The sequence below is a fragment of the Giraffa tippelskirchi genome, chromosome 2 (assembly GCF_054371585.1).
Source record: "Giraffa tippelskirchi isolate mGirTip1 chromosome 2, T2T-mGirTip1v1.2.pri, whole genome shotgun sequence".
Classification (NCBI taxonomy): domain Eukaryota; kingdom Metazoa; phylum Chordata; class Mammalia; order Artiodactyla; family Giraffidae; genus Giraffa; species Giraffa tippelskirchi.
In genome coordinates, this window is record NC_137276.1 from 225,468,987 (window position 1) to 225,490,109 (window position 21,123).

The 21,123-nt window shown below is 43.9% G+C and overlaps 1 protein-coding gene across 1 annotated transcript in view; it reads left to right on the plus strand.

The window, feature by feature from the left end:
- Window positions 1-21,123, plus strand: part of HUNK (hormonally up-regulated Neu-associated kinase) — a 127,513-nt gene that overhangs the window by 74,031 nt on the left and 32,359 nt on the right. The window contains exons 5-6 of the mRNA XM_081558249.1: window positions 7,903-8,030; window positions 20,382-20,517. Coding sequence (XP_081414375.1) covers window positions 7,903-8,030; window positions 20,382-20,517 — 264 coding nt within the window. The remainder of the gene's footprint in view (window positions 1-7,902; window positions 8,031-20,381; window positions 20,518-21,123) is intronic.

Below are 21,123 nucleotides of genomic sequence, written 5' to 3' on the forward strand. Positions count from 1 at the left end.
CTGGCAGCGCTGGAAATGGAAAACCCAAAGAGAATTTAATTTGAAAGGCTGTTTAAAAAAGAGTGAAAGTGGGACCAATTTTCTCCCCGGGTCAGACACTGTTATTACAAAGCATCCCTCTTTATAGCTCTGAAACAACAACAGAAGGAGGAGTCCACTTCCAAAATCAAAAGCAAGCTCCCATCTCCAGAGGTTTTTTTTTTTTTGTGACCTTGACAGGTGGGTGGGGCTTTTCTTTAAGACTTCTGATTCTGGTTCAGGAAGAAAACCAGCTTGTCATTCAAGGAAACCATGGGAAAGAAAACTCTTCCCCATGAATGGGGCCCCTAGGAGACTCCTCCTCTAGTGAATCAGGAATTAACAATGGAAATGGAAACGTTGACAGCAGCCATGACATTAAAAGATACTTGTTCCTTGGAAGGAAAGCTATGACAAACCTGCACAGCATACTAAAAGGAAGAGATTTCCCTTTTCCAACAAAGGTCCATTTAGTTAAAGTTAGGATTTTTCCAGTAGTCATGTACGGATGTGAGAGTTTGACCATAAAGAAGATTCTCCATTGCAAGTCCTACTCAGGCAGCCTCAGATCTCACTTTGGGATATGAGAATCAGCAGTATTTATCACCCTGAAGATTCAGCCTAAACTGATAGAGGGAAAAAAAGGTGGGGGGGGGTGTCCCATTTTAAACATCCTATTACGTATAATATACAAGCTGGCTCAGCAATAAGCAACATTTATAGGGTCTTAATTATGAGTGATCCTTTCAAATTGTGGTGCCAGAGAAGACTCTTGTGAGTCCCTTGGACTGCAAGGAGATCAAACCAGTCAATCTAAAGGAAATCAACCCTGAATATTCATTGGAAGGACTGATGCTGAAGCTGAAGCTCCAGTACTTTGGCCACCTGATGTGAAGAGCTGACTCACTGGAAAGAGACCCTGATACTGGGAAAGACCGAGGGCAGGAGAAGGGGGTGACACAGGATGAGATGGTTAGATAGCATCACTGACTTAATGGACATAAATTGGAGCAAACTCTGGGAGATAGCAGAGGACAGAGGAGCCTGGAGTGCTGCAGTCCATGGGGTCACAGAGTCAGAATACGACTTAGTGACTGAACAACAACAATATCTTGGGGAATTCCCATTATTTTCAATGGTCAGTGTTTTTGTATTTGGAGCATATCTCTAAAATAATTCTCTTCTTTCCTTTAATCCGTATGAATGAAATATCTGTATCTTTATCTCCAATGAATTTTGAAATTTCAGAGACAAAAACTAAATGTTCATTCTGTTGCAGGGAACTTTTTTTTATTGTTGACTGGCTTTTCCTCAGAGTGGCATATATGCTAATTAAAAAAAAAAACTTTAATGCAGATATACTTTTTAAATGAAAAGAATCAAAATTAGCTTAATTTTCAAAATATTACAGTGTTCTCTTGAGAACTTTGGAGAGTCTCTAAGGGTAGGGAAAATGGGAATTGAGAGTTCTGTCCCCCAGAGATTGAGAATACAACATTTTTTTCACCAAAGCTGCTCTTTGCTCTCCTGGGGCCATAGAGTGGGGTAGCATTTGTGTGAAGACCTGGTGTTTAGTTGAGTATCCTGCACAACATAGCCAGATCATCTTCACAGGAACATCTAGTGGGAAAAATCTGTCCCAGTGCTGTCCTTTTGGGTAGACAAGTTGGCTGAAGGGCGCCATCTCGTTTCCAGTGCTACTATCCCTGTGTAGACCTAGGCTTTTAGGAGGGACAGCTGGAGAATTTGTTCCAGTCCTCAGAACTGTTTTGTAAAAGTACACCAGACACCATCAGTTACTTCCAGGGCTCACAAGAATAGCATTTTGTCTCCATTTAGCTGCTGCTGCTGCTGCTAAGTCGCTTCAGTCATGTCCGACCCTGTGCGACCCCATAGACAGCAGCCCACCAGGATCCTCTGTCTCTGGGATTCTCCAGGCAAGAATACTGGAGTGGGTTGCCATTTCCTTCTCCAATGCATGAAAGTGAAAAGTGAAAGTGAAGTCGCTCAGTCGTGTCCAACTCTTTGAGACCCTGTGGACTGTAGCCTACCAGGCTCCTCCGTCCATGGGATTTTCCAGGCAAGAGTACTGGAGTGGGGTGCTACTGCCTTCTCCATGTCTCCATTCAGACTCTCTTCAAATGAATATGGCAGGAGAAACAGGCAGAAAGAACAGTCTGATGGCTCCTTTTGGGTAGTTTAGAGCTTTTGACTTTCTTTTTTTTTTTTTTTGAGCAGAGAAAGGTTTATTGCAAGGCCATGCAAGGAGATGAGGTGGCTTATGCCCTAAAAAGCCTTGAGCTCCCCAAAGGGTTTTAGCAAAGCATTTTTAAAAGCTAGGTGAGGGAGGAGGGATTCCTTGTGGGTACATGCACATTGACTTTTAAAAGAGAAACTTTCTTTAGCTTCAGAGATTTTTCATTTACAAAATCCAAGACTTTTTGTTTTTGGAGCTAGCATGCACACTTAGAAGAGAAGAGAGAAGAAAGGAAAAGAGACGGGGGGAAAGTCTTAAAATCCACAAGAAAATAATCTTTTGCTGAACACAGACCATATAATGGAGTAATAGTGAACTCTGAGATCTTTCCAAATGGATGGATCTGTTCCTACTCTAGTTTTAAGACCTTAAATTGGAGGTTGTACTGAAAGCTGATACTGAAATGTGGAAGGCTATTGCTTTTAGGCAGAGAATTATTTTTAATTTTTATAAGGCAGTCTCTTTCTTGAAGAATCACATGGAAGCAAGGCATGTCAGCTGAAGGTTCTCTCAGCTTCATTCTGGTATAAGCTGAGCTGCCCACCAGCCTCGTGAGAACCAGTATTTACACCCTCCCTGACACCATAGCTCTGCCTATTACTTTGTCTCTTGTGTCTTGTTAAAGTTGCTGATTGACTTCTCTCCAGGGAGCTGAGTCCCTCTGTCTTTCCTTTCGGAGACCCCAGGTGATACCCTAGCTTTCCCTCCAGGGAGAATTTTTGTGTCTTAGACTAAAAATCGGGACCACCGCTTGGCTCCTGATTTTTTTTTAAATATTATTTTCATTTATTTATTTGGCTGTGTTGGGTCTTAGTTCTGTCGCACGGGCTATAGAGTGCAGGCTTCAGTAGTTGCAGCACAGGAGGTCTCTAGTTGTGGCCCACGGGCTTAGTTGCCCTTTGGCATGTGGGGTTCCTCGGGGTATGTGCACATTGACTTTTAAAAGAGAAACTTTCTTTAGCTTCCGAGATTTTTCAGTTACAAAATCCAAGACTTTTTGTTTTTGGAGCTAGCACGCACACTTAGAAGAGGGAAGAAAGGAAAAGAGGGGGAGGGGACTCTTAAAATCCACAAGAAAATAATCTTTTGCTGAACACAGACCATATAATGGTCTTAGTTCCCCAACCAGGGACTGAACCCAAGTCCCCTGCATTGCAAGGCAATCCACTGGACCATCAGGGATGTCCCCTGGCCTCTGGTTTAATCCCAAAGATTCCACATCTACATTTCCTGGGACCCTTTCCTCTCTTCTTCCAGCTACCCTTCTGGTGCACTTTTTCTTTCTCTTTACATCAGAGTATTCCACCTAGTCAGTGTCTCTGGATTTGCTGGCATCCATCGGTGGTGACTCACCCTTATTTCTTTCTGTTTGGAAGCCTTGAACTGTATTTCTTATTGCCGTCCTTTGGGCTTCCCTGGTGACTCAGTGGTAAAGAATCCGCCTGCAGTGCAGGAGATGCAGGAGATGTGGGTTTGATCCCTGGGTCTGGAAGATCCCCTGAAGGAAGAGATGGCAACCCATTCCAGTATGGGAAAATCCCATGGACAGAGGAGCCTGGTGGGCTATGGTGCATGAGAATGCAAAGAGTCAGACATGACTGAGCGACTGAGCACGCATGCATGTCGCTCTCCATCCCAGCATCTCGTTACTTTCTTTCAAACTCTCTGTGGTTCTTGGGGGCCCCATGTCTGCCAGGGAGAAGCGAGAAAGCCCCTGGGCCGTGTTTCAAAAGACACATCAGGAAATTCTGAACATGTTTTGAAACTTCTACTAATTCTGTGGGATTATGGAAGTTTATAAACCGCATTCCACATTTCTCCCTTGGTATTCTCACATCCTTCCGAAATGTCAAAGGGGCTAGATTTTCCTTATCCAGATATTAAACATGTATGAAAACTCTAGGGGAGGTGGATTAAGATGCTCAGTCTGGTTTCCCTTTTCAAATGTACTGTGGCCGTAAGACTATTAATGTAGATTTCCATTATTATTTGGCAATAGGGTACAAATATTATTGTAACTTTTTGTCTCTTGTTTTTAAAAAGTTTTGTGATTAAACAATAGGTCACATTTATGAAGTACTAAGTTTATGCCAGACATGGCATTCAGTACTTTCTGTGGCTTAGTTCATTTGACCTTGCTACAACCTGAGAGGTAGGGTCTATTATTATTCACATTTTATAGGTAAGAGATGCTGTATAGATAGCTGGATAGATTTATGACTGTTTTTGTTGATGATAAACTTCCCTGAGAGAAGTGGAAATCTGGAGGGAATTTGGTCAAATAAGCAGTTTGTTGTTGTTTAGTCGCTGAGTCATATCCGACTCTTTGTGACCCCTTGGACTGTAGCCCTTCAAGCTCCTCTGTCCATGGGATGCTCCAGGCAAGAATACTGGAGTGGGTTGCCATTTCCTTCTCCAGGGGATCTTCCCGACCCAGGGATCAAACCTGAGTCTCCTGCATTGCAGGCAGGTTCTTTACCATTTGAGCCACCAGGGAAGCCTACTGTATGGATTGAGTACCAAAAAAAAACCACCTGTGGGAAAAATAATTTTGTTTAAGTACTAGACACTTCAGCTTTAGATATGAGTGTCAGAGCCAGAATTAATGCACTCCGAGGTGAGTGGGGACAGGACTGACTGGTCCCACAGCTGATGGGTAGAAGTTGTAGACTCTGGCTCAGTGTTTGAAGCACCTGCCCATGCATAGAGTTGCCCTGAATGGCCCGAGTTGCCTTAGGGGGTTGAAAGAGCTTGACTCTGAAGCTTTACTGGAGTCCTCAACAACAAGCTTGTAGAGTGTCCCACAGAGATTCCATCCCCAAGAGCCATGTGTCCAAGACCCCAAATGCACAAATGCACAAATGGTACAATTTAGAGGCCCTCTTAGCTTTCCCTTTTATCAGTCTCCAAGAATCCTCCAAGCAAGGATGGTTGGCTCTACCTCAAACGTACCCACAATGCAGCACAGCATTGAGGGTTCTCAAACAGGTTACTTCCCCTAACTCTCTTTCCCTCTGTCCCCAGACTACCTCTCCTCCCAGCTTCCTAGCTTCTGTTATATCACCACCATCATCCAGCTTTCCATGCTGCGTCTTGGTGTTTCCTCTTTAAACGTCCCTATTGCTAATTTTCCTTCTCTCTCTTTCCACTGTACGCTGTCCCTCCCATTCAGAACTTAATGAACAACTTGCCTCAGTCTGCTGGCCCCCATTCTGAGCCCCTTTCACCCACTTAATGCCAGATGACTACCCTGCAAATTATTTGGCCACAGAAGGTTTATTTACCCAACATCTATTCTTGTCTTGAGGATGGTGTTCCACTAAGCACACACAGGGAAATGCTGCTTTAAACAGTTCTGCATATGCTTTGTTCATTCTTACCTGCATTTCATTTTTTAAAATTTAAATATTTATTTAGTTATTTATTTTGGCTGTGCTGGGTTTTTGTTGCTGAGCAAGGGCTCTCTCTCATTGCTGTGGGTGGGGGCTACTCTCTAGTTGCGGTGCACAGGCTTCTCATTGCAATAAACAGGCCCTAGGGCACTCAGCCTTCGGTGGTTGCAGTGAGTGGGTTCCATAGTTGTGGCACATCGAATTGGTTACCCTGCAGTGCATGGAATCTTCCTGGATCAGGGATCGAACTGGTGTGCTTTGCATCGCAAGGCAGATTCTTAACCCCTGGAACACCAGGGAAGCCCTTTTGTCTCCACTTCTTGGTCCACATAATTTATCCTCATAACCAGTTGGCCGAGACAGATAAACTCACACAGGTGTACTTATCCCGAGAGAGCTCCCATCTTCAAGTACTTATCGTAGTCGTCTCTCTCCCTTAATTGAACTCCTCTGGGGTCCAGAGCAGCAGACTTCAGCATTTTCTTATCCCCTCTGCACTCACTACTTGAAAGGATTATACTTATTTATTTGTTGATTTGCTGGCTTCTGCCTTCACCCAATTCTAAGTCTGAGATGGCAGCTCCTTGTCTGGTATCCCCCTCCCTTCCCCCGGGGACCAGCCATCAATACCACTGCCTGAGACTGAGAGCCAGCCTGCAAGCATTTGAGAAGTGAATGATGATGTATCCATCTCTCTAACTCCATTTCGAGTTGCAGAGGAACAACTGGGTCTTGGTATATGTCTGCAATTCGAGAATGACATCTGGCCGGAGCCTGTGGGTTCTGGACCTGTCCCTCTCCAGAGTGCCGTAATTCAGAGGCACCTCAGTGGAATGGGCCCCATGGGTCTTCATTTCAATCAGTTTCACTGGATTTGTTTTGACTGGAGATCTTGTTGCCTCTTTTTAAAACACTCCCCTGGGCGCTTTTGAGTACTCGAGACCTCTTGGCAGGCCAGGCATTTCACCCCATCAGGAAATCTCATCAAAATGATATTAGGTTTTGCACATCAGGAAAAGAAAAATCCTCCAAGAGATGTTGCTGTTCTCTAGTTTGGCTTTGGATGTAGGTAGTGAAGCCCATCCGGAAGGCATTTTGACCACATGTGAGCTGGATGGTAGACTCTCCCAATAAAAAATGATATGAAAAATAAGAGTGGGAAAGAGGCCTCCCTTCCTCCCCACCTCCAAAGGAATTTCTCTAGGTATAGGCCAAAGCAGAATTCAAGAGAAGAGTGAAATACCAGTTTGGGGTGTGAGACCTCTGTCTCCAAGGGCTGAGTAGTAGCCAAGCAGACTGGCCAGACTGTGACTTGCCCTCCTGTGGAGGGTCTTCCATGTATTTTTTTGGTCTGACCTCCTCCAGACTCCACCTTGTAAACTATACTTGAAAACCACATGGTGGCGGAACTACTTTTATTCAAGGTTCATACTTATGCGAGATTCCCCAGGTACTTTTCACATCATTTGGTTTAGACTTCCTTCTAGAAGAAAAGGACATAGTTTCCCCTCCTTATGGGGGTAGCTTCTGAAGCTCTTTATTTACTTTTTAAAAGTTGATTAATTTATTTATTTTTTGGCTGTGGCCCATGGCCCGTGGGATCTTAGTTCCCCGACCAGGGATCGAACCCGTGTTCCCTGTAGTGGAAGCGTGGAGTCTTAACTACTGGACCTCCAGGAAAGTCCCTAAATTTGTTTCTTTTTAATTTTCATTTTGTATTGGAAGATCGTCGACTTACAATATTGTGATAGTTTCAAGTGTACAGCAAAGTGCTTCAGTTATTCAGATACATGGATTCATTCTTTCTCAGATTCTTTCCCATATAGGTTATTACAGAATATTGAGTAGAGTTCCCTGTGCCATACAGTAGGCCCTTGTTATAGCAGTGTGTGTGTTAATTCCAAACTCCTAAGTTATCCCCCTGCCTTTCCCCTTGGGTAACCCTAAGTTTCTTTTCTAAGTCTGTCCCTGTTTTATAAATAAGTTCATTTGTATCATCTTGAAGCTCTTTAAACCCCTATTATCACCATGCTCCAACGCTTCCCACTGTGCTTTCCCTCAGCCTTTCACACTTCCTGTTTCAGTGCAGAGCTGAGCGCTCTAGAAAACGACTGAGGAGGGCCGAGGTGGACATGAAGGTGACAGGACCCAGCTTCCCCACACCCATGGCCTCTCTGTCTTCTTCTTCCTGGGTTTGTCTTCTGGTCTCACGCTCTGGTGTGTTTCTCTTTTCAGCGGTGTGAACATGTATGCCATGCTGACCGGGACCCTGCCTTTCACGGTGGAGCCTTTCAGCCTGAGGGCCTTGTACCAGAAGATGGTGGACAAGGAAATGAACCCGCTCCCCACCCAGCTCTCCACAGGTAACGCACCAGCCGCTCCGACTCAGGGTCCAGGGCCGCTCTCCGACCACCGGAAGCAGTGTGTCTCCTGCAGCTTTGGTGTCTGGACGACCCTGTGACTGCCCTCTGTCTCATCCTAGTATGAAAATGAAGTCTCCAGAAATGGTCGGGTTTCCCATCTCTAAGGATACACTTCCCTTCATCTCCTCTGAATCCTTTCCTTGTCTGTTATAATTCTGCCCCCCCTTAACTTCCTCCTTCCTCCTCCTGCACATAGTACACACCTATCAAAAGGATTGTATAGTCTCCTTTGGAAAAATAATTGCAGGCTGAATTGTGTTAAAACTCACCATATTATAATGTTGACTCGGAAAAAAAGAAGGTTGATCATCACATTTCTATTATGTCTTCCTTAGTCAACTCACCGTAAAGAACTATTAGTTTCATTCGAGTTTGTTCTGGGATTTGTTTAGCAATGTGAGTTTCTGAGTCTGTTCAAAAGCTTTTAAATATATATGGGTTCGGTTACTTGATTAGACTGAATCCTCAGGTGTGTTTGGAAATTACTCTCAAACTTGAGCTGGTTCACATTTCAGTAAACAGTTCATGTTAAGGTTTGGTTTCAGATCCAGGAAATGAGTGCAATTTGTTCTTTTGTTTGGTTTGCAATTCACTTCAAGTTCCTGGCCTTGGCTTGGCCTTGATGGTCATTTAATTGGCTCCTTAGAATAAACTCAGCTTCACTGAGATAAGGCATGTGGCCAAAAAAGAAAAAAAAAGGAGTAATTATTTAATTTCAACTTATGATACATCGTTCAAATATGGCGTTTTTGTTTGACTACTATTAGTTTTTTGTTTTTTTTTTGCTTGAGTTTATAAAGCATCCATGAAGCTGACCTAGAATTTATACTTGCCAAATGGCACCCAAGCTGAAATGCATTCTTCTAGTAGTTATCTAATTCGGTTCATTTTTTCATCTCTGCTGAGGTGGGTTGAATCTCTGGAGGCTGAAAGCAAAGCAGGCATTATGTACTTGGGAAGATGAGTTACGTTTCTGTTGTTGTAAGAGGAATAGTTCTACACTGAGACCTGTAACTCATGGAGTTAGAAAATGTGCAAAATGTTGATCAAATTGTTTTGTTTAGGTTTTAGAGCTTGCCAAAATGTTGAAAGTGCTGCAATGAAAGCACATTCATTCATTCATATTTCATATTTATTCACTTATTCCACAAATCGATCCTGGGCATCAACTTGGTGCCAGAGATGTTCTGGGCACCAGGAAGACAAAACAGTCTCTATCCATGTAGAGCTTACATATCAGCAGAGGACGGAAAAAATAACAGATAAACACGTGTGATGTTTAGTAGTTTAAGTGCTCGAAAGAAAATAAGAAAGGGGCTTCCCCAGTGACTCAGTGGTAAAGAATCCACCAGCCAGTGCAGGAGACATGGGTTCAATCCCTGGTCCGGGATGATCCCACATGCCTCAGAGCAACTAAGCCCATACACCACACTCTAGCGCTGGAAACTGAAACTACTGAATCCATGCACCACAACTACTGAAGCCCACACGCCATAGAACCTCTGCACCACAAGAAAGAGGCTCGTGCACTACAACTAGAGAAAAGCCTGTGCAGCAGTGAAGACCCAGAACAGCCAAAAGTAAAGAAAGAAAATAAGATAAACCAGGATAAGGGGACAGAGAATAAAGATGCAGTTGGTTTTCTGTTTGTTTTTTAGCCAATTAAGGTTTTTAAAAAACTTTTTGTTGTGGTGTAGTAGTGGACTCATATGCAGTTGTGAGAAATCATGCAGAGATGTTTACCCTTCACCCAGTTCCCCCCGTTGATAGGCTCTTAAATAGCTATAGTTTAGTGTTGCCACTAGGACACTGTTAAAATTCATTGACCTTATTTAGATGAACATGCACTTGTGTTGGTGTGTATTTAATTCTCTGTAGTGTCATCACCACATGTGTAGATTCATGTGATAATTATACAGTCAAGATATGGAACAATTCCATGACCAGAATTCCTTATCTTACCCTTCTATAGCCTCAGCCAGCTCCCTGCCTCCCACCTTGCCTAACGCCTGGCCACCACTAACCTGTTCTCCAATTCCGTATTTTTTTCATTTCAAAAATCCAATATATTTATATCTCTTTTTTTCACTTAGCATAATTCCTTTGGGATCCATCCAGGTTGTTTCACATCCTTTGTTTCTTTTTCTTGCTGAGCAGTAGTCCATGGTATAGATTTACCATAGTGCATATATTTACCCACAGAAGTATATTGAGTTGTTTTCAGTTACTATGAATAAATCTGCTGTCAACATTTATATACAGGTTTTGTGAGAACATGTTTTCATTTGCCTGAATGAAATCACTGGGTTGTATAATAAGTGTATGATTGGTTTCGTAAGCAACTGCTACACTCCTGTTCTGAGTGGCTATACCACTTCGCATTCTTTCTAGCAAGGCATGAGTGATCCAGTTTCTCTGCATCCTTGCCAGCATTTAGTACTCTCACTGTTTTTAATTTTAGCCATTCTGATAGGGATCTAGTGATCCCTCACTGTAGTAACAAATAAGATTTAACACTTACAAATAGATGCAGTCTTTCAAGGTAGTCTCTTTAAGAGTGATATAATCATAAGTACTGCCATCTTTCAGAGTGATTTTGAAGTTCCTCTTATAGTTCAGAGCCTGTTTTGTCCTAAGTGTCCCAATACAAAGAACAATAGGAGGTTGTTTCTAACCTCATGCCTGGAAAAAGCAGACAGTGTTCACTTTGAATTCCAGTGAGACCCTGAAGAGCTAGAGCTGCTTCTCATTGTACTAGTCAGGATAGCCTAGGTTATGCTGCAGTAACAAATAGCCCCCTGATCTCAGTGGCACAAGACAACAAAAATTCTTTTTTTCCTGTTGGTTGTGCCATGTAGCATGCAGAATCTTAGCTCTCCAAGCAGGGATTGAACCCTGCCTTGGAAGCTCGCAGTCCTAACCACTGGACAACTAGGGAATTCAACCAAGATTCATGTCTCATTATGCTACATATCTATGGAGAGTTGGATCAAAGGTTGAAGGGTTCTGCTCATTCTGGTCAGACAGGGTCCCAGACCAATGGGGCAGCCACTATTTCGAATGTATCTGATCCGTGCAGAGGGAAATAGAAATCTAGAAGGTTTCTTTTCAGCAGTGAAATCTCCCACCAACATTCCACTCGTAACTTTCTAAAACATGTCACATGGCTTCACCCAGCTAAAGGAGCTAGGGAAATGCAATCCTACCATGTGTCTGGAAGGTGAAAAGCCAGAAATATCTGATCAAGCAGCATTACTCGTGTGAGCCACAGGCTGTGGGAGAAGGGGGTCCCTGCCATCGGCACTGGGGTGGGTCGGGCAGCAGGGCAAGGACAGGTAGACTAAAAGCTCAAGGAAATCAGTTTCATTGCTTTTGAACCAACCTTGTTTTTATCCCAATACTATTACTCAGCATTAGCAGGGTAGGCTCTAGGTGCCTTATTGTGACAATTAAATTTACCTTTAAAGAAGTAAAAGTTGCACCCTGAAAATATCTTTGTTTTTTTAAGTCCAAAGGGAACAAAAGAAATATTAGAAATGTTCCAAGCAATTTTGGTATCATTGGAGTTGATATCAAGTCTCACGTAGCTCTTGCTTGGAGCAGACAGTTTTGACTTCGGCCTTAAACTCTGTATGTGCTTTTTAGAGATCTTCATATCCCTACAGGACCTTATAGTCTTGACTTGTCAAGCATGAACAAGCATGAAATGCATTTTTATATCTGATTTTATGATTAAGGAATTTGGACATCACCCTCCTCCCCTTTTGACTTCCCTGGTGGCTCAGGGGGAAAGAATCTGCCTGCAATGCAGGAGACCTGGGTTCCATCCCTGGGTTGGGAAGATCCCCTAGAGGAGGGCATGGCAACCCACTCCAGTGTTCTTGCTTGGAGAATCTCACGGACAGAGGAGCCTGGTGGGCTACAGTCCATGGGATCGCAAAGAGCTGGACGTGACTGAGATACTAACACTTTCACTCTCCCCTTTTATTCTCTTACTCTTCTGGCACAGAAGGTTAAAGCCTGAGATGAGTGGATGTTTCAGTGCAGTTTAGTTCAGTCACTCAGTCGTGTCTGACTCTTTGTGACCCCATGGACTGCAGCACACCAGGCCTCCCTGTCCATCACCAACTTCCGGAGTTTACTCAAGCTCATGTCCATTGAGACGATGATGCCATCCAACCATCTCATTCTCTGTCATCTTCTTCTCCTGCCTCCAGTCTTTCTCAGTATCAGGGTCTTTTCAAATGAGTCAGCTCTTCACATCAGATGGCCAAAGTATTGGAGTTTCAGCTTCAGCATCAGTCCTTCCAATGAATATTCAGGACTGATTTCCAATAGTAAGATATGTAAATATCTACTCATCTCATCTGGTCCCATCATTTCATGGCAAATAGATGGAGAAACAGTGGAAACAGTGGGTGACTTTATTTTTGGGGGCTGCAAAATCACTGCAGATGGTGATTGTAGCCATGAAATTAAAAGACGCTTACTCCTTGGAAGGAAAGTTATGACCAACCTAGACAGCATATTAAAAAGCAGAGACATTACTTTGTCAACAAAGGTCCATCTAGTCAAAGCTATGGTTTTTCCAGTAGTCATGTATGGATGTGAGAGCTGGACTATAAAGAAAACTGAGCGCAGAAGAATTGATGCTTTTGAACTGTGGTGTTGGAGAAGACTCTTGAGAGTCCCTTGTACTGCAAGGAGATCCAACCAGTCCATTCTAAAGGAGATCAGTCCTGGGTGTTCATTGGAGGGACTGATGTTGAAGCTGAAACTCCAATACTTTGGCCACCTGATGTGAAGAGCTGACTCATTTGAAAAGACCCTGATGCTGGGTAGGATTGGGGGCAGGAGGAGAAGGGGATGACAGAGGATGAGATGGCTGGATGGCATTACCGACTCAATGGACATGGGTTTGGGTAAACCCTGGGAGTTGGTGATGGACAGGGAGGCCTGGTGTGCTGCGGTTCATGGGGTCATAAAGAGTCGGACATGACTGAGCGACTGAACTGAACTGACCTCATCTCAGGCTTTAACCTTTTGTGCCAGGTTTGTGCTATTAAGCATAGTGTTGGTGCATAGTAGTTGCTTAGGGAATCTATGTCCCTGGCCCTTGTGTTAAAGTGTGTGATCTGGGAAGGCAGCCCACAGATTCATTTGGTTACTTAGGTATGGAATCTGGCCCAATCCAGTAGGGCCCAGAGCTGTACCCTTGATGCTGAGGAAGCTCAGGTCATTTTCTCTTGTTTATAGAGTGAAGGACATCAGTTTTGGGGATCAATCACTGCTTTCCATCAGCCCCCTACTTCTCCAACTCATTGTTATTTGCACCCCAAGTTTACCACTTCTTCCTTCCACCATGCCTGGCCCACCTTCATCTGTGGTACCGTATGACACCAGCTTGTTTACATCCCAGAATACTAACTTCTAGTAGCAGGAGTGGCTGCCATTTATTGAATGGCCATGGGTAAGTGCTTTTCATAGTACCTTTTGTTCTCATAACAACTCTGTAAGTTAAGCTCTATTATTCCCAATTGATCAAGGGGGAAGCTGAATCCCAGCAAGATTATATAGCTTCTCCAGTTGTTGATTTACTTCCCTTTGACCCCCAAATCTGAACTTCCCTCCTGTACTGGGTTGCTTCTCTGAAAGTGAAAGTCACTCAGTCGTGTTCGACTGTTTGCAACCCCAGGGACTATACAGTCCATGGAATTCTCCAGACCAGAAACCTGGAGTGGGTAGCCTTTCGCTTCTCCCGGGGATCTTCCCAATCCAGAATTCAAACCAGGGTCTCCTGCATTGCAGGCGGATTCTTTACCAACTGAGCTATGTATGAAGGGTTGCTTCTCTAGTTTTCCTTACTTTATTTCATGTAAAATGCCCCCCCCACCCTAGATTGTCAGTGTTATCTGTTGTCCTCATGTTTTGAGTAATATCAAAACCAAAATATCCAAATTGAGAATGTGCCATTTTATTAAGTGTCTCATTAACACATCTTTATTAATTTCTATCACTCATACTTGTAATGATGTATCCACATCTACTTTATAACAACACTTTTTTTTAGATGAAGTTGGAAGAATTTTTGTCAAATTTGAGCTGAGAAAGAGCACACTGTTGTTGCCCTTTGAGTCTGTTCTGCATGCTTTCCAAGAATCGTCCCTCTTCCCCACCATGTAGCTCGAAAGCTTAAGCTGTTGGGATCTTTCCAATTCTGGCTTCTAGACAGTTTCTCTTTGTGCTTGTTGGTGCTTGTACATCAGAGTCATGAATGCCTTTCACAGCTTCCATGTTTACCTTTTCATCACTACACCTCAAGGAAGGCATTTTGAACACATTCCAAATACTCATTTTAGATCAAGAGGGTTTTGCACCATGAAGTCACTGAGGTGATACTAAAGGTGGGATTACAACATCTGTGAGGGTTGTGCCAGTACCAATTGATTTTACGTGAAAAGATGCTCAACATCATTCATTATTAGAGAAATGCAAATCAAAGCTACAATGAGGTATCCCCTCACACTGGTCAGAATGGCCATCATCAAAGAGTCTACAAATAATAAATGCTGGAGAGGGTGTGGGAAAAAAAAGGAACCATCCTACACTGCCGGTAGGAATGTAAATTGGTGCAGCCACTATGGAGAACAGTATAGAGGTTCCCTAAAAACTAAAAATATAGTTATTACCACGCGTGTGTGCGTGCTGTCACTTCAGTCGTGTTCGCCTCTTTGCGACCCTCTGGACTGTAGCCCACCAGGCTCCTATGTCCATGAGATTCACCAGGCAAGAATACTGGAGTAAGTTGCTATGCCCTCCTCCAGGGGATCTTCCCGACCCAGGGATTGAACCTACATCTCCTGGATTGCCTGCATTATAGGCGTTTTCTTTACCCCTGAGCCACTGGGGGAGCCAGAGTTACCATATGATCCAGCAATCCCCCTCCAGGGCATGTATCTGGAGAATACTCTAATTTGAAAAGATGCATGTACCCCAGTGTTCATAGCAGCACTATTTACAGTAACCAAGACATGGAAGCAAACTAAATGTTCATTGACAGATGAATACATAAAGAAGTTGTGGTATACACACACACACACACACACACACACACACACACTGGAATAATACTCAGCCATAAAAAGGAATGAAATAATGCCATTGCAGCAACTTGGGTGGGCCTAGAGATTATCATACAAAGTCAGACAGCTAGAGACAAATATCATACGATATCACTTACATGTGAAATCTAAAAAAAATGATTTAAGTGAATTTATTTATAAAACAGAAACAGATTCGCAGACATGGAAAACAAACTCATAGTTACCAGAGGCCAAGGGGGGAGAGATAATTAGGAATTTGGGATTAACAGATACACGCAACTATATATAAGATAAACAAGGTCCTACTGTGTAGCACAGGAAACTACAGTCGTTATCTTGTAATAACCTATAATGGATAAGAATTTTAGAAAGAATATATACAGATAGGGTAAAAAGGATTTCCGAGAAGCCTCAATCGTCAAATAATTGTTGTTGCTGCTTTCTTCTGGGAGGTGATGGGGAAGGAGCCTCTGGTAGGGGTGAGATCTCTCTTAGCATCCCATGGGCTGCGTAAGAACAAAGAATTTGATGGCTTTGTCTGCCTGAGGCTCTTTCCCAAGGCACGGGGTCTTGGAGCTCACACAAACCAGCCCAGGCACCAGAAAGCTGATGCTTGGAGGAAACAGGTTTTGCAGTGGAGGAGTCTGTACCTCCTGTGACACGGGGCACAGAGAAGGACTACATCCTGAGTGGGTCATCCCTACGCCTGGCTCCGAATGGAGACCCCAAGTGCTAGCTTAGAAGTGCTGGGTAGGATGTGTGGCCATGCCCCCCACAGCTTTCCAGAACAGTGGAAAATATTTTAATGCCTTTTGCTCATGAGTCATAGGGATATTCAAGACCTTCACACAGACTTCAAAGAGCTTCAAGGATGTTTTCAAAGTCCTTTTTGGGTACTAATGCAATATTTGCGATGTCCAAAGAAAGAAAATTCACTGGTAGAGATGTCAACTAAAATTACTTGTGCTCATCAGCAATTTGTGATGGTGCAGAGTGCTTGGTTGTGAAAATAGAACAAAAATGCACATCCAGTCTGTTCTTAGCTCTTCTGGGTAATCATACTCTGAAAAAGCCTGGGTTGCTCTTAAGGTCCTTTGAGGGTAAGCAACAGAGATGTCCAATTTTCTGTTGATGGGTGGGGCTGTGTTCCTTCCCTGTAGTTTGGCCTGAGGCCAAACTATGGTAGGGGTAATGGCAGTAATGGCAACCTCCTTCAAAAGGACTTAGGCCAGCACACCATGGCTTCTAGAACTGTTGTATGCAGTGCCCCTGACCCGAGGCAGGCCACTGTCCACCTGTGCCTCTGCTGGAGACTCCTGGACACTCACAGGTCAGTCTGGCTCAGTCTCTTGTGGGGTCACTGCTCCTTTCTCCTGGGTCCTGGTGTGCACAAGGTTTTGTTTGTGCCTTCTAAGAGTCTGTTTCCCTAATCCTGTGGAAGTTCTCTAATCAAATCCCACAGGCCTTCAAGTCAAATTCCTTGGGGGTTCTCAGTCCCTTTGCCAGATCCCCAGATTGGGAAATCTGTTGTGGGCCCTGGAACTTTTGCAGCAATGAGAGAACTTCTTTGGTATAATTGTTCTCCAGTTTGTGGGTTGTCTGCTTGGCAGCTCTATGATGGGGCTCATGGTGACCTCTGAGAAGACTTAGGCCATACACTGCTCCTCCAAGACCTGCTGCAGGCAGAACCTCTGTCCCTGTGGCAGGCCACTGCTGACCCATTCTGCACAGGAGACACTCAAACACTCAAGGCAGGTCTGGCTCAGTCTCTTGTGGGGTCTCTGGGTCCTGGTGTGCACAAGGTTTTGTTTGAGCCCTCTGAGCGTCTCTGGTGGGTATGGGGTTTAATTCTAAACACTCTTTCACCCCTCCTACTGTCTTGTTGGAGCTTCTCCTTTGCCCTTGGATGTGGGATATCTTTTTTGGTGGGATCCAACATTCTCCTGTCGATGACAATATTGATCAAAAAGATAGTGGAGAAGTACTTGTGGAAAATTCTTCATGAAATAGGAATTCTAGGTCACCTTATCTGCCTCCTGAGAAACTGTATGCAGGTCAAGAAGCAACAGTTAGAACTAGACACGGAACAACAGGCTGGTTCCAAATTAGGAAAGGAGTACGTCTGTATATTGTCACCCTGCTTATTTAACTTATATGCAGAGTACATCATGAGAAATGCCAGACTGGATGAAGCACAAGCTGGAATCAAGATTGCTGGGAGAAATATCAGTAACCTGAGATATGCAGATGACACCACCCTTATGGCAGAAAGCAAAGAGGAACTAAAGAGCCTCTTGATGAAAGTGAAAGAGGAGAGTGAAAAAGCTGGCTTAAAACTTAGCATTCAAAAAACTAAGATCATGGCATCCGGTCCCATCATTTCATGGCAAATGGATGGGGAAACAGTGGAAACAGTGAGAGACTTTATTTTCTTGGGCTCTACAATCACTGCAGATGGTGACTGCAGCCATGAAATTAAAAGACACTTACTCCTTGGAAGAAAAGCTATGACCAACCTAGACAGCATATTAAAAAGCAGAGACATTACTTTGCCAACAAAGATCCATCTAGTCAAAGCTATGGTTTCTCCAGTAGTGATGGATGGATGTGAGAGTTGGACCATAAAGAAGGCTAAGCACCAAAGAATTGATGTTTTTGAACTGTGGTGTTAGAGAAGACTCTTGAGAGTCCCTTGGACAGCAAGGAGATCAAACCAGTCCATCCTAAAAGAAATCAGTCCTGAGTATTCATTGGAAGGACTTATGCTGAAGCTCCAATACTTTGGCCACCTGATGCGAAGAGCCGACATGTTAGAAAAGACCCTAATGCTGGGAAAGATTGAAGGCAGGAGGAGAAGGGGACAACAGAGGACAAGATGGTTGGATGGCATCAATGACTCGATGGACATGAGTTTGAGCAAGCTCTGGGAGATGGTGAAGGACAGGGAAGGCTGGCGTGCTGCAGTCCATGGGGTCTCAAAGAGTCAGACATGACTGTGCGACTGAACAGCAACAACAACAGAGATGTCTCAGAAACATCATTAACTGAAGAGTCTCCTGGTTTCAACTCATTATGCTCACAGTCTTTTTTTCTTTGACCAATAGATGCCCTGATTAAGCATTCAAATGACCTTACAATATAGGGAAGTGGAGAGAAGGGAGAGAGAGACCCCCTCTTTTAGAGCTGCATTTGCTCTTCAGAGCACTGAAGAACATTTTAGAAAAGTTTTATTTGGTGACCCAGCTATAAAACTTAGAATATTAAATACCCCTCATGTCTGCTTTGTCATCTACATATATATTTTTACCCACTGCATTCTCAAAAGGAAATGGCCTTCCAGTGGCCTCATCCACTGCTTGGAAACCTACGTGGAGGGGTTACCTGGTGGCCTGACCTAGCAAAAGTTTTTTCTTTGAGGTTGGTTCTGGCATCAGAGTTAGCCCCTCTTGACAGCTTCATTTTTACCCCGCAAAAATGGTTGACCATAACACCCATCATTCTTCAAAGGACAGTTTTAAAATGACAACTAAAGCCTGTGAGAAAGTGACAATTTTTATGACTTTTCATTGAAAGTTTAGATTATCTTGTTGCTATTGTTCAGTTGCCAAGTCACGTCCAGCTTATTTTGCAACCCCTTGGACTGCAGCACGCCAGGGTGCTCTGTCCTCAGCTATCTCTCGGAGCTAGCTCAAATTCATGTTCATTGAATCAGTGATGCCATCCAATCATCTCATCCTCCATCACCCCCTTCTTCTGCCCTCAATCTTTGCCAGCATCAGGGTCTTTTTCAATGAGTTGGCTCTTTGCATCAGGTGGCCAAAGTATTGGAGCTTCAGCTTCAGCATCAGCCTTTCCAATGAGTATTCAGGGTTGATTTCCTTTAAGATTGATTGGTTTGATCGCCTTGCTTTCCAAGGAACTCTCAAGAGTATTCTCCAGCACCACAGTTTGAAAACATCAATTCTTTAGTGGTCTGCTTTCTTTATGGTCCATCTTTCATATCCGTACATGACTACTGGAAAGACGATAGCCTTGACTATATGGATTATCTTAGGAAACTAAAAAATAGCTGTAGAAAAAAAGATATAAAAATTTTGGTGACCAAGCAAATAAAGATTAGTTTCTGGAATCTTTTATTTGGTATATTGGAAATGGGATATCATGTACAAAGTTACATAAAAGAATATTTTTTCTATTGCAAGGATATTATCACAGTGCTTTATAAAATGAGGATAAATAAGAAAACATTCTGGTCCCCAAACTCAAGCAAGACAGAGCATCTTCATTTTCAAGTTATCCCTGGCAGTCTTTATCCATGTGAGGACCTGCATATTCTCATGCTCAACAGTTTTGGAGCCTGTGACCTTCATGTGCATTATAAACATTTTCTCCAGTGTTGTATACTTGTCTCCATTGTTGTAATCTAAAAGGATGCATGTATAGCACAGGGAATTCTACTCAGTATTTTACAATCGTCTATAAGGGAAATGAATCTGAAAGAGAATCCGAGTCTTGGTTGTGGCATGTGTGATCTTTTAGTTGCAGCATGTGGGATTAGATCCCTGACCAGGGATTGAACCCAGGCCCTCTGCACCGGGAGCACAGAGTCTTAGTCCCTGGACTGCCAGGGAATTCCATATATATATATATATATAGTGGTTTAGACGCTAAGTTGTGTCCAGCTCTTTGTGACCTCATGGACTGTAGCCCACCAGGCTCCTCGGTCCATGGGATTCTCCAGGTAGGAGTACTGGAATGGGTTGCCATGCCCTCCTACAGGGGATCTTCCCGACCCAGGGATCAAACCCGCATGTGTTACATCTCCTGCATTGGCAGGTGGGTTCTTTACCACTAGCACCACCTGAGAAGCCTATATATACATATTTATTCCTTAAAACCTACCTGGAGATCCAGCGTTGTCTTTTTACATTCCTCCATTCCTCTTTGGTTCACCTTTAGTGGTGAACCACAAAGGGTTTGGGGAAGTATAGTATGTGGGGAGACCCACACCAGTTCCTGCTTTACCAGTTTCAGATACCTCCTTGGACAGATATCTGATACTCTGGACGGGTGGCCCCCAGAGGTCCAGAAAATAGATGAGCAGTGGCCCGGGAGGTGTGGTGGGTCACCTGCCTTGGTCTTCCTTCAGCCTGTTAACACGTGTGACGTTTGCCCAATGTCTTCACAGGAGCCGTGAACTTCCTGCGTTCTCTCCTGGAACCAGATCCCGTGAAGAGGCCCAACATTCAGCAGGCGCTGGCGAATCGCTGGCTGAATGAGAATTACGTGGGCAAAGTACCATGTAACATCACCTATCCCAACAGGTACTAAGTGCACACAGAGGGACCCCTCCTCAGGCGAGATGGGGCCTGTCTTACAAGCCCTGAATAGTGCTGGACAGGATGCTCTATGCGATTCAAGGGAAGGCCACATCTTCTTTTGGCTGCCCTGCCCCTCTCTGCACCCACAGGTCTGCACGTGGGGCTCCCCTCTGTGCACCAGGAGAAGTGTCAGCGGGGCCATCCCATGTGGTTGTGCAGAGTACACCCTTCAGGGGGCACCTGCCAGAGGGAGGCTGAAATCCAGGCTACTCTCCCCTCCTTAAACCTGCCGCTGAGGGCCTGTGTCTTGCGTGGCGCCTCTTTCTAATTCACACAGAGGGACTATTTAGACGAGCTATGGCCTGAGTGAGCAAGTGAGTGTGTGTGTGTGTGTCTGAGTATGCCTATGTGTGTCTGTATGTGCGTGTATGTGTTTGAGTATGTGACTATGTGTGTGAATCTGTGTGAGTATATGTGAGTGTGTTATGTGTGTCTATTGAAGTGTCTATGAGTGTATCTGTTCGAGTGTGTGTGTGTCTGAGTGTCCTGGTTGTGGATGTCTATGTCTGTATATGTGTCAGTATGTGACTCTGTGTTTGAGTGTGTGAG